Here is a 13460-nt window from a genome sequence, read left to right on the forward strand (position 1 = left end):
AGTCATAATGTTCTGTATTTTAGGACGGAAGGAGCATGAACATCTTAACTACATTGCAATCAAGTACCAAGCGAACGATTGAGATGAAAACAGCCCGATATGTACACAGCAAATTATACAGATCATCTTTTTGCATTGTGCTCACTATTGCACCAATATTCTTTGAACAAAGCACAGGGGAAAGGAACACGCTTATTACATACACTCTACAATAATACAGTCACGCATGCTTCCCCGTTTGGTGCTTTAGGATAGATGGCTGGTTAATTACACATTTACACGCATGCATGGCAGCCAAATCACAAAGCCACGCACTTCGACCAACTTGCTCGCTCAACCCAGCTGCTTGCAAGAGAAGAGGGCCGAGCAAACCTCGTGGAAGGCCTGGAGGATGGCGGCGCGGTGCTCGCGCGCGTTCACCGAGACGTAGCAGTTGAGCAGCGCCCGCAGCTCCGCGGGCTCGGCCATCCGCTTCGCCGCGATCACCTCCGCGATGGACCGCCGGAACTCCTCCCGCGGGTTGTGCGTCCTCCGGTCCTCCGCGAGCAGCACGACGCACGTCGTCCGCCTGGTGGCCGCCGCCTGCTCCCGGACGCCCTTCTCGTAGCAGGCGCCGCCGCCGCCTCGGGCCCACGCCCGCGGGAGGCCGCGGCGATGCCGCTCGGCGAGCTCACCCGGGCGGCGCGCCACCGGCGGCGGCCGACCGCCGGCCTCTGCGGCGTCGATCATGGACTGCAGCCGCGCCTGGACCATCCCGTGCGCGAGCCTGGACAGGCCGCGCGGCTGCGTCGTCGTCGTCGGCGGCGGCAGGGGAAGCGGCTCCGGCGCCGCGTCGGCGGACGAGCACGACGCCGCCGAGGACACGCTGAGCCGGGACGCGCCGCAGCATAGCGCGCGGCACTTGCCACCCCCCTTGCTGTGCCGCGTCGTCCCCGACACGGCGTGGCACTTGCCGCCTCCGCCGATCTTGTGCTCCTGCTTGCTCCGGCCAGAGAAAAGCTGCATGGCTGATCTCGCGCCACCCCTGCTGCAGCTGCGGCACGCGAGTGGGGGAGAGGGCAGTGGCAGCAAGCAACTGCCAAGTTGATGCAGAGCAGCTCGCGCGGGGTGCACTAGAAGAGGACAGTGCGCCATTGTAAAGCGATCAAAGGCTAGTGGGCGCCGCCTTTTTAGTTCTCTGATTGAGCAAATTTTCAAGTCATGGGAAAGAGATGGTAGGATGGCTAATTGTCTATACGTAGCTGGCTTTAGGATGTAGCCGGATCATGCTGTCCCCTTGCTAGCGGCAACTTGGGGCATCTCCAGTATGCTGCCATCGCCTTTGATGCCCAATTCTCAATTCGGATTAGCTAGCTTGTCAAGTTAAAAACGTGATTGGCTGCATACTAAAAATCCCAGGCGTCAATCATGTTTCGTAGTCGCCATTGCTTAGTTTAGTGCCAACACATCATAATTACAGCGACACGCGGTTGGGTTCTTTTAATCGGATGAATTCAGAGCTCAGCTTTTCGGTGAAGAGAGGATTTAGTGCTGGATCCATCCAACCTACAACCAGCTGTTTACAGGACTGGATAATCTGTTATTAGGCTCTTAGCAGCTCAAATGCCAACCAGAAAAATGCTTAACCCTGCTTCAGAATTCAGGTTTCCTCAAAACAGCATGGGGCAGTTGGCAGGAAATCTTTCAAATCTGCCCAACTATTTTCTGGTGTTGCTGACAATGTGTAGCTAGTTCGCTCAACTCTGCAACACTAGTTTCCTTCAAAAAAAAAAAAAAACTCTGCAACACTAGCAAAGTGTCCATGAGAAAAATAAGGTTCACCAAATCAATCCCAAAAGGGAGACAAAGAAGCCTAAAGAATCAAAAAGCAAGGGCAGGATTCCAGCTGGTGTAGTGGCCGTCATGTGGCTATCATCAAGCTTAACCATGGTCAACAGCTTTAGCAAGCTCTCGTCTCCCCTTTTCTTATCGTGTTAGGAGGTTCGTGTCCGTGCGTTGCTACGGGATAGTTAACATTTTATACTAAAAGTCGCACGATAAGATAATAATACTGTAAAATTAAATACCAACGTTAAAATAACATTTAATCCAAAAAACAAAATTTGTGAAATTAAATACCAAAGTTAAAGCGAGCGGTCAAGGTTTTGTTTCGCACGATGGGAGCGGGGGTGAGCGATGATTAAATATCACTTTAACGTTGGTATTTAATTTTACAGTATTGTTATCTTATCGTGCGATCCGTATGCTTTTAGTATAAAATGTTAACTATCCCATAGCAACGCACGGGCACGAACCTATGTAAAAATTAAATATCAACGTAAAAGTTACAGTTAATCCAAAAAAAACAAAGTTTGTGAAATTAACAGTCACAGAGAGTACGGCGTCACATGCTTACAAACTCTACTTTATAGATCTTTCCGTGATGCGCCTAAGATAATGTTTTATATCGGCAGGAAGAAATCCCCGATATCCATTTCTTTCGTGCGCCAATAAATCCACTAATAAGTTTCGTCGCATCTCCATATCATCCTGTACACAGGCTCGAGTATATATGTCAATATTAGTACCTATCGCATGGGTAATACTGCGTCTCTTGAAAAATCTTCCATAAAAACTTAAAACAAAGTGTTATACTCACCGTATAAATATGTGTGGCTTTTGGCTATTCCACGCAGACATATACTGTAGAATGAGATATCCACTTAAATATCTATGGCAAGATTCACGATCAACGATATATAGAAATAATTAAATCATAGATATTATTATTGCAAGCTATAGTGACTCTGCGTTAGTTACCCATCTATGTCCTCTGCAATGTTTTCTTCCTGTCTGAATTTTCATTTGAAGACATCCTCATTCCATCCAGGAATATGTACATTCATTGCATCCGTATACTTCAAGGTAAATCCAGGAGTGTACCTGACATACACCAGCGATGGTGTGCCTTTACACCAGTCTTCAATACGTCTAAGATCAATCATGATAAGCATCTTCTCCTTCTGATCGAAAACATAAAGCATATACTTTCGAACGTGCAGCCATGGCAAAAGAAACTGCAAACATGGTAGCATTTAGAATAGTATATAGGAAATAAGTAATAAAAGCATGAGCAAGCGACTTACATATCTGTATTGTGCTAAGCTGTATTCCATATCCTCACATACACCAATCGCAGCAGCCATTTCTTTCTTAGTGTATTTTTACGGTATTCTGGCATTTTTATTAAAGCACACATTTTCTGGAAGAGAAGGATATCGAGAGTCAGGATTAGTATAACTTGACCTACTTTATACAATTAGGAGAACAATAAATAAGACAATATAATATAACACGATAAGAATTTTAAAAATGTGCTTACATAGAATCTCAGGTCCATGTGATGCTTCGTAAGACTATTGTATTTTTTCATTGTATTGTACTCTCGAGCTGCCTAAAAATAGACACCTAAGTTAATACAATTCTCAAAGATGTCTCGATTGTTCATTAACAACTCTTGTAGGTCCTTGACATTTAGGGCAATTATGGAGGGATGAAAACCTTTAACCCAAGGCTTCCTATAAAGTATTAGACACAGATGATGGCTTTCGTCATATAAGATAACACACTATTATTAGTAAATAAAGTAATTAAAAATAAGCATATAGCTTACTTCAACGTCGCTTCATCCTGAATTGCTATGACGTAATCACACAGTAACTCAGTCATCTCTTCCTTATTCATTGGCATGTCTTTCATGGCCTCAAATGCCCAAAACTCATCAAGGTCTTGGTTGGTATGGACTTGTGGGGATTTATTCTGAGTTTGTATGTGTCGAGGGGTGCCCGTTTGAACCACTAAGCATTCGGCCTCCTCATAATGTTTTCTCTTTTTCGTGGACACTTGATCAACCATCTTTGAATTCTCTATTATGGCACAGTCGCTTGGGCTTCCAATATTTTCATCCCTATCAAGATATGGAGCACCATTTTGTTTGTTTAACTCTGACGATAGCAAGATCATCAAAAGCTTCAATCTAAATTCTTTCATATCATCCTGCACGATAGTATGAACCTAATTAATTATTAATTAAAACCCACGGCTAGTGCACACTCATAACTTGTGGTAAGACACATAGTTTACCTGATTGAACTCGTCTGACAAATCGTTCCTAGTCTAATACTCCATAAAGTTTATTAAGAATAAACCGCATGAAAAACTACATACAACATTAATAGAGGTTAAGGCTCACATTAGATCAAAAAGGAAAAGACACATAAAATTTAACTTATATGACATGCCATTATTTCTGACGTACCCATCTGTTTGTAATAATTTGCCACGAAAAATCTCCCTAACCGGCCAGGTATCAACCTCAACATCTAGCCATTGTGCTCTTTTGGGCATGTCTCCTCCAATATGAAATCTATCTATTTCCACAATCCACCTCGCTATTTGTTCATAGAAGAATGAATCAATCAGCATTTCTAAAATATAAAATGTGTACAAATAGCTGTGTTAGGAAATATCCATAATTTTATTGAGGTCAACACGTCTGAACATCTTGCCCAAAGTCTAGCACCTAAACCTCACGTTTGTCGGCGTTTATAATAGCAAGGTGCCAATGTGTATTTGTAACATTTATTGGAAGGAACACCTATCAAATCAAACAATAAATATTTTGCCAGGCGTAAAAAATTGATAATGAAAGACCAATAGATCGTTTAAAAAAATTGCTACCATGTCATGCTTCAAGTAAGCTAGCACCCTTTGAACTAAACCAGGACGCTGTGAAGTGCCACGGTTAGGGTAATTGGCTTCAATGGTTTCATCCTTTTCTCCATCCCGCTTCATGATTGCATCTAAGCACGTAGTTTCAAGATAGACTGTACCTCCTGGGCCTTCAGCAGTTTAATATAAGCATCTATGACCTGCATATGTTTCGCCATTAGAGAGAAAGAGCATTGAAGTTGGCAATGTTTGATTGAGTATTATGACTTGCATCTGTTACCTCGTCAGACAAGTATTCATATGGTTGAAAAAGATATTCCATGTGGTTTCTCGACACCAGAACATCATCTATGAGCACAAGCTCCTCATTCCTAGGTGAAGATGGAATTTTTTTGACAGATTCAATTATGGCTCTATCAGTATCGGTACAAACATAATATGAAAAAGAGGATTAAATTAAAGTATACAATAATAGTTAGCAGATTTTTCTAGATTAATCCATCAAAGAGAAAATATCAATATCTTCTGGGGCAACCGGTGGAGACATAAATTTTTTGGGTTTATTTTGTACGATTATGATTTCTAAAAGTTCTTTTTCTCCCATCGGATCTACCCCAGAAGTTGATAGGGTCTTTTCATCATGGGCCATGCTAAAGCCCTGGTCAATTGGTAGAGCTTCGTGGGTAACTTCTGTACTCATGTTTTCTTGCAATCATCTAGAATCATCCATAGGCTCACTGAAATTTTCTGTTTGTACAATATCTTTTAAGGGGCCTCCATTTTCCTTCGAAACCTTTGCATCTGAACTATCCATCGAGACCTTCTCTGCTCTTTTGAACCTTGCAATCTCTGTTCCTGTGCTGTCTATCTAAAATTTGGAGATACCCAAACTTGTAATTAGTAATAACCAGTCATACGATTAAATGATTTGAATATGAAAATCAACTATCAATATGAAAATCAACTATCAAACCAATCCTGGTTATAATTGCCGGACCATGAATAGTAGATAGGAGTGAAAACAATATGATGACATAATGCCACAAACTAAACAGATCAAAATGATACTATGTAACACCTGAATCAACAACCTCAATCTGATGACACAATGCCATGGGTGACCATATGAAATGCTACATGATCTAACTATCAAAGCATTAAACTGTATTTGCATACACATAGTATTAAATACACTGAGTGTTAAATAATTATAATACAATGCCATGGGCGGCATTAGTTGCAAGAAAATAATTATAATAAGTACTTCCAAGTATTAAATACACATAGTGTTTGTTTTCTACAAGTAATACAACTTGCAGTGAAGGATAAACTGAGGGATCTCGACTACATTTGCATACAATGAATCAAGATAAAACATATAAAAAAGCATCGCCCCAGATGTGGTAAACCAGCACAAATAAATCATAAGAGAAACTAAGATTTTGCATACCTTCTTGTGTACAACAGCTGATGGATGTTTGCTTTTAAAAAAATGCTTGACTTTCAGAGTCAGTTGCTCAACTGTAAACAAAATATGGACATATCAGTTCTACATCTTTTTATGGTTGTTAATCAAAGAGGCAAAACAAACTCAGTAAATTCAGTGAGCGCATGATAAAAATAATTACTTGACATCACTTTATGGCGCGGGGAAGGGATGAGAGATGGATGGATAGATAATGTTAAACATAATAAAAAATAGGCATTGGGCATTTACTGAGCTATAATTCATTAGCATAGTTTTTTCAAACTTGAAAGCCCCTTAAATCCAGTAAGCACCACTTGTAGTTATATGTACCTATGGGGATTAAGCACTAACTATGTGATAAAAAAAGTGTAGCAACAAGATAATTAGCCGAAGTTGACAGGACACTCAAGTCGTATACCTGTATGTTCCAAACTATCAATACATAAAGAACCTGAAAGATCTGTTACTTATGTGCTATTTTTTCCATCTTGCCTTTGCATCCAACCTCAAAGAAAAACCCACCAAAGATCAAATGGTGACACACAATCTCAATCATTTATAGCCCACAGAAATCCTTCATCACATCTCGCCAACCTAAACCTTCATCTCATCACTGCCATGGCATAGGTCAGTACCATTAGTTCAGAGTCTAGCAATAAGAAAAATGGTACAAGAAATCAGTGATTATACTAATAAAATTGTGAAATTGCATAGCCAAATAGTATGGGAATCAAATTAACATTAGTCAACAAGATAGGAAAATCAGCGACATACTAATAAAACTGTGAAGTTGTATAGAGAATTAGTATGGGAATCAAATTAACATTAGTCAACAAGGACTATCTTTCATAGATTCATGAATAGAAGCTAATTTTTTCATGAAACACTTTGGGATGCAAACAACTATACATGAACTCCATTTTGTCTGTGAAATTCAGAGCAACAAGGGCAATGCAATATACTGTTTGCCAATGAATAGTAATGAACCAACAACTAATAGAATAGACCCTCTCGTCAAGCACTTACAGAAATAGCTTGCAAAAAAATATGCACCTGCACAAGCTTGATAGAGACCTATATTTCTAAAGAGTGATTTGCATAGGTATCAAACCATTATCTCAGTGTTAATCTTTCGGTCATTCTATACTCCAAAAAGCAAAAAACTATATAGATTACTTAAGTTGATATTGAAAGGATCAAGATGCCCAAGAGGGGGGTGAATTGGGCTAATTCTAAATTTCTTTACAATAATTAAGTCCTATGGTTAGCCCAATTAACCCCTTGTGCCTAGAAAGTGTTTCTATTGATCTACCGCACAAAAGTTTAGCAACCTATGTTCTAATCCTACTCTAGCATGGCAATTCTACGAATGTAAATGGCAAAAATTGAATTGCTCAAAGTAAATGCTCAAAGTAAAGAGAGAAGGAGGAACGCGGTGATATTTTGCTGAGGTATCAGAGAGTCACCACTCCCCACTAGTCCTCGTTGGAGCACCCACGCAAAGGTGTAGCTCCCCCTTGATCCGCGCAAGGATCAAGTGCTCTCTACGGGTTGATTCTTTGACACTCCGTCGCGGTGAATCACCCACAACCGCTCACAACTTGAGTTGGGTCATCCACAAGCTCTGCCGGATGATCACCAATCTCCCAATCACCACCAAGCTATCTAGGTGATGGTGATCACCAAGAGTAACAAGCACAAACTCTCACTTGACCACGACAAGCCTAATGAGAAGGGTGGATGCACACTTTGCTACTCTTGATCTCACTAATGAGGGCTCTCTTTGGGATTCTCAAATCTCAATCACCTCACTAGAACCTTGCTCTTCTTGGCACTCACTAAGGTGTTTCTCAGCTGTTGGAATGAGTAAAAGTACCCCCACACACGAATGGAGGAAGTATTTATAATCATGGCTGAAAAACAAACCGTTATGTGCCTCTGCGGGGTGACTGGATGCTCCGGTCATGTTGACCGGACGCTCCGGTCAGTTCTCCCCAAACTCCAGTGTTTAATTAGAGATTGGACGCTGGACAGCGTCCGGTCATCACTGATCGGACGCGTCCGATCATGATTTTCCCTCTCTGGAACCTTACTGGAGTCGACCGGACACTGGGACCAGCGTCCGATCACTTCACCTCTCAGCGTTCGGTTGCACCAGACGATTTCACCTTGATCAAATGAACTGACCGGACTCTGCGCCAGTGTCTGGTCACCTCAGAGACAGCGTCCGGTCAGTATTTGACCCTCCATTCACTTCCAACTCTCGATCATACGTGAATGAAGTTTGCTCCAATGGATCTAAGGGCTTTTTAGGAGCTACCTAGCGCTAGATTTAGCAAATGTGCACCACACCTAACTCACTAGACTCACCTAGGTCAAGCTACCCGTCCATACCCCCTTAATAGTATGGCCAAAGGAAAAACAAAGTCATAAACTACTCTAAATGTCTCCTCAACACCAAATGACACTTAGAACTAGTCCATCCTTAACCTTGTCGTCCATCCTTTAAAACCGAAATGATTTTCATCATAGGGGCATGACCACCATGATAGCCTAATCGATCTCCATTACCATGACCTAGCTTAATTGCCTCTGCAAAACACACATTAGTCATAGTAATCACATATTGTCATTAATCACTGAAACCTAACTAGGGGCCTAGATGCCTTTAAACTCCCCTTTTTTGGTGATTGATGACAATACCACCTCGAGTATGTGAAAGAGTTGAGGTTTTTAACATGCTTGGTTCATATAAGCTTTTGATAATAAGAACAAAGGAGTTAGGCAAGCTTATATGACCCAAGCCAACATGTTGTACTCAAATGATATGAAATAAGCAAGAGTACAAGTAATAAACCTCATTTGCATCGGAGTAAAATGTGGAAGCAAAGCAAATGAGCATTACACAAGTGATATGACATAAAAAAGATTCAAAGTAGAGAGCACACATGTCACATATCACGATCATGTAGATATCACTATCACATAAATATAGTTTGATGCATAAAAGTAAACACACGAATGCATAATAGTGTATCACACATAAAAACCAAATATAATAGATAAACTAAGCTCCCCCTAGATAGGTAGTCGCTCCCCCTAAGTCTAACATACTCAATCTTTCTCCACCTTTGGCGTCAAACACCAAAACCTAAGGGTCGGTTGGCGGGGCTGCAGCGGACGAGTCAGGTGCTGAGGTATGAGGAGTGAGCTAGAACAGTGTGCCATCATCATCTGATCCTAAGCTCTGAGCTGTCTGACCTAATGTAGCTAGAAGCGATGCTGAGACGGTCTGGATCAGATCAGGGACTAGAGCAGCCGTAGACTGTGCAGGTATCACTGAAGCATATGGCTCTGATGATGCAACAAAAGAAGGGAGCATCTCTATAGTCCTAGTAATAGGTGCAACTGTAGAAGGACCTGGGACATGTAAATATGGTGGAGTAGGCTGCCCTATCAACTCACTAAAAGTCACTCCAAGGCTCCTAGAGACTGAGGTATCTGGCACTAGCAGCGAGAAAGTCTGAGCCAGTGTGAAGCCCATCTAAAGAGGTGTGAACTACGGGGCTAGCACTAGCGAGGCAAACCACTAGGACACCTGCTCTGTAGGTGAAGCAAACTATGCTGGTGGTTGTCCCTAACTCTGAAGCCCACTAGGCTATAATGCTGGAGTCATAAAAGTGGTGGCAGGCTGACCTAGCTGGGGCAAAGGCTGTGGTGGTGGAGCCCAATAGCTATCACTACATGCTGCATAAATCCAAGGAGCTGCTGATGCTGATGCATGGCCTGCTGCTGCTCCTGCTGTATAGCCTACTACTGTTGGATCACCTACTGTTGTCATTGGAACTCATCCTGCCTAGTCTGAAACTATGCAAATGTGGCAGCTGTCTTCTGAGCCTAGTGAGCATAATCCTACCTCATCCGCTTAAGTATGGCAAGTAGAGCGAGGTCTGTCTATGGTGTAGGTGGAACTGAATTGGAGCTATCGGCCTCATGGTCATGTCATCATGGAGGCATCTGAGGAATAGGCTAGTAGTCATCATCTGAGCTGTCACTAGGGTCACTCGCTACAATCCCCTCCTGCTAAGCATCAAACTGCTCCTCCTCTATAGCTGCTATGCCCCTGACGGTCTCATCCTACTGAGCTACAGTCTCTAGCACCTCTGGACATTAGCTCGGCTGGCTGGGTGTCCTTACTGCACTATGACGGATCATCTGAGTCATGTTGTATGTAGAGAACTCTGTAGTAGCACCACTATACTCTGCCAGCATCTCTAGTGACCTCACAGTAACTGCCCTGTGGATCAGGGATGTAATCCAGTGAGCATATGGTAGTTGCCTATGACCCCTGAACCCATCTACAATAGTATCCTCCATCTCTGATAGAAGGAGATCCCAAATGTCAAACCCTGTCTACTGCATCAGAGAGTTCAGTAACCATAACTGTATGCGAGTCAAGCCCTCGCGATACCCCATCCTCGGAAGCAGTGTGCTCCTCATAATGGCATCAAGCACTCTAGCAGTAGGAGTGAGATCACTGGGTGTCCTGCTCGACCCCTCACCGAAAGGCTCTGTAAAACACTGGTGGACTAGATCTGTAGGGGGCACAAGACTACCGTGAGGGCGTCTAGGAGGCACTGTCATAGCAAACCTCATGTAGCCAGACAGGCTGCTCCTGAAGCCTAAGAATCTCTCTAACCCTAGTGCTCGTTAGCCTGTAATCTCTGCCTCTAAATGCAAAGTGTATAAATCTGTGCTGTGGGTCAATCCAGAGTGTAGCATAGAACTGACGGATCCAAGATGGAACATATAAGCCTGTCCGTCCAAGTAAATCTGTTAGCCCTGGTAGGTAAGATAGGTAAGGGCGAATATGCTCTCTAGCTACTGCTATAATGGTCTTAATGTTGCACACCCTCTGAGATCTGAATACTGCCGCACTATTAAGATATGCATTATAAAAATCTTCCTACAGAGGTGTGTAGAAACCCTCTAAAGCACGCTCATCCTGCCTCAATGGAAACCACTGCTCAAAGTCTAGAAATTTGAGCTGCTGAACCTGCTTGGCCGTGGCGGACCTCAAATCTAAGTGAGTCATGGGAGGCAGACCCTATGGTCTGGGCGGTGGACGAGAACCCCTCTGCTGTGTCTCTGACCTCGATGTGACTAGAGCGTGGGTACGACCAGAGCGACGAAGCTGTGGCTGAGGTGCCTGCTCTGTCTCCTTGGCCTGCTCTCCCTCCTGAGTCTACTCTGCTAGCTATGGTTGCTGCTGTGACTCCCCATGAGACTGACTCTCATCAATAGCCACACACTGTCCTCCAACCATGATAGTCCTAGCTGGACCACCATGATGGCGCTCAACCTGCTCAAGTGCAGCCCTCGTAGATGGAGAGAGTTGATCTGTAATGACAACACCACTCCTAGCACCTCCTCTCTCTGCATGCTCTATGGCATCTGCAACTATGACTACTCTCATTGTATCTACATCAGGGTACTTGTGCTTCCTTGTTGCTAGCTTCTTTGTTGTCTTGCCTTTTGCATCTGTAGGTAGGCGAGGCGGGGGCCTCGGATCCTCATCACTAGGACCTCCTCCGACATTCTTCACATGAGCCATCTAATGAAGCCAAAAAGAATAACTACCCTGATAAGAATCAACTATCAATTGTCACTTTCGAGGCTTGGCCTCGATCCGTACTTGCGAGCTCAGCCCCGAGTTAACTGACAATTGCCAATGGGACCACAACGGCACCGACTCACTACACGATACAATAGATAGGATATACAAATAAATACAATATATCTAGAGATACAAAACCCTAAGAAAGCAAGCAATGTATACGAATTTGGAAATGAGGGCTTGCTACCTTACGAACCGGTGAATCGACGAGAAGAGGAACAAATTGGGGAACCATCGGATCGATAATGCGAGGCTAGGGTTAGGGTTCCGGCGAAGTTCGGCGACCGAGCAAAGCAATGAGGGCACGAGCGTGGGCGGTGGCACTGGAGATAGGGCACGAGAGCAGAGAGCACGTCATCAGCGCTGGTGCATGGGGCGGTGCTGGTGAAGGGGCGCTACTGCTGTGGGAGCTCGGTGGTGTAGCTACGGTAGTGTGGAGCTATGGCACAAGAGGCAACGCAAGAGCACAGCGCGGGCAGCGGAGCAAGAGCATGGCACAAGCGGCGCATGGGCGTGGCGGTGCAGGGGCCAGCACGGGCGTGGGGAGAAGCGGTGCTACTATGGCGGCGTGGAGCTAGGGCATGGCGGCACCACAGCGTGAGAGGAGCGGCAACGCACGGGCGTGGGGAGAAGCAGCGTTGTGCGGCGGGCACTCGGCGCGAGCAGGGCGCGGGCATCAACGGTGTGGGTGCGGCGGTGTAGAGGCGCGGTGATGTGGATGTGGTGGCGTGCGGCAAGCGGGTGGCGGTGCAGCTAGGGCACATGGCACGGCAACTCGGTTATATGGGGTCCCCCGATGGAACAGATAAGGAAACAGAGAAGAAACCGGATCTCGTATGTTTTCTACTGACTGGACGCTCTGGTGGCAGCGATCGGACACTGCCACCCAGCGTCCGGTTGAATTCAGAGAGGTCCAAAACCCCTAGAATCGTGACCGGACACGTCCGGTGAACCCTGACCGGACGCAGCCAGAGTTTGGTGCAAGCAGTCGCCTTCGTCTTCGATCGATCGAACGCTGGATCGCCATCTGACCAGACACTGGGAAAGCACTATTTCAATGTCCGGTCACTCCTTCTCAGCAGCAGTTCACCTCCTATGAACTGACCGAACACTGGACTTTAGAGTCTGGTGCAGCGTCCAGTCACTCTTTTTCCAGCAAATCTTCAAAGTCCTTTGTGCTGCCTGTTCCCAATCAAGTCTCAACTCTAATAAGATCTAAATAAACACCAAATGGGATTGATGTGAGTGACCTCTCTCAAACCCTCAAATTTTTCAAAATATTTTACCTTAGGCTATAATTCTTTTTAAGAAAATAGGCAATAAGAGGGCAATTGAAGATAAACGGCAAAGCAATATTCATGCATATACAATGCAATACTTGAAAGTAAATCTAGTTGCTTGTCAAGTTTGATCCAAGGTTAAGCTTCTTCATATGCTTTTTGGCGGTTATCTTAACCATGTTAGACAAGCCCTATATGCATTTCCACAAAGTAAACATGTTGTATATTACAATGCAATTCAAGGGACAACACAAGCTCATTTTTAGTGAAGATACTAAAATCAAGAACATTGAGCTCATTCCGCAATCGACAAAAAGTCGCCTCA

At 44.1% G+C, this 13460-nt stretch overlaps 1 protein-coding gene and 1 pseudogene across 1 annotated transcript; both read right to left on the minus strand.

Annotated features, from left to right (window-relative positions):
- Positions 1-279: 279 nt before the first annotated feature.
- Positions 280-1005, minus strand: LOC136490647 (probable transcription repressor OFP9). Its single transcript, XM_066486857.1, has one exon. The coding sequence runs from the start codon at positions 1003-1005 to the stop codon at positions 334-336; it is 672 nt and encodes a 223-aa protein (XP_066342954.1). The 3' UTR covers positions 280-333.
- A 1395-nt stretch (positions 1006-2400) lies between these two features.
- On the minus strand, positions 2401-3238 carry LOC136490648 (uncharacterized; annotated as a pseudogene).
- Between the last annotated feature and the right edge of the window lie 10222 nt (positions 3239-13460).

The sequence above is a fragment of the Miscanthus floridulus genome, chromosome 11 (assembly GCF_019320115.1).
Source record: "Miscanthus floridulus cultivar M001 chromosome 11, ASM1932011v1, whole genome shotgun sequence".
NCBI classification, from domain to species: Eukaryota; Viridiplantae; Streptophyta; class Magnoliopsida; order Poales; family Poaceae; genus Miscanthus; species Miscanthus floridulus.

What these genes read in the sequence shown, in the direction of transcription:
- LOC136490647 (XM_066486857.1), bottom strand. Translation starts at nt 1,005, where the DNA reads ATGCAGCTTTTCTCTGGCCGGAGCAAGCAGGAGCACAAGATCGGCGGA.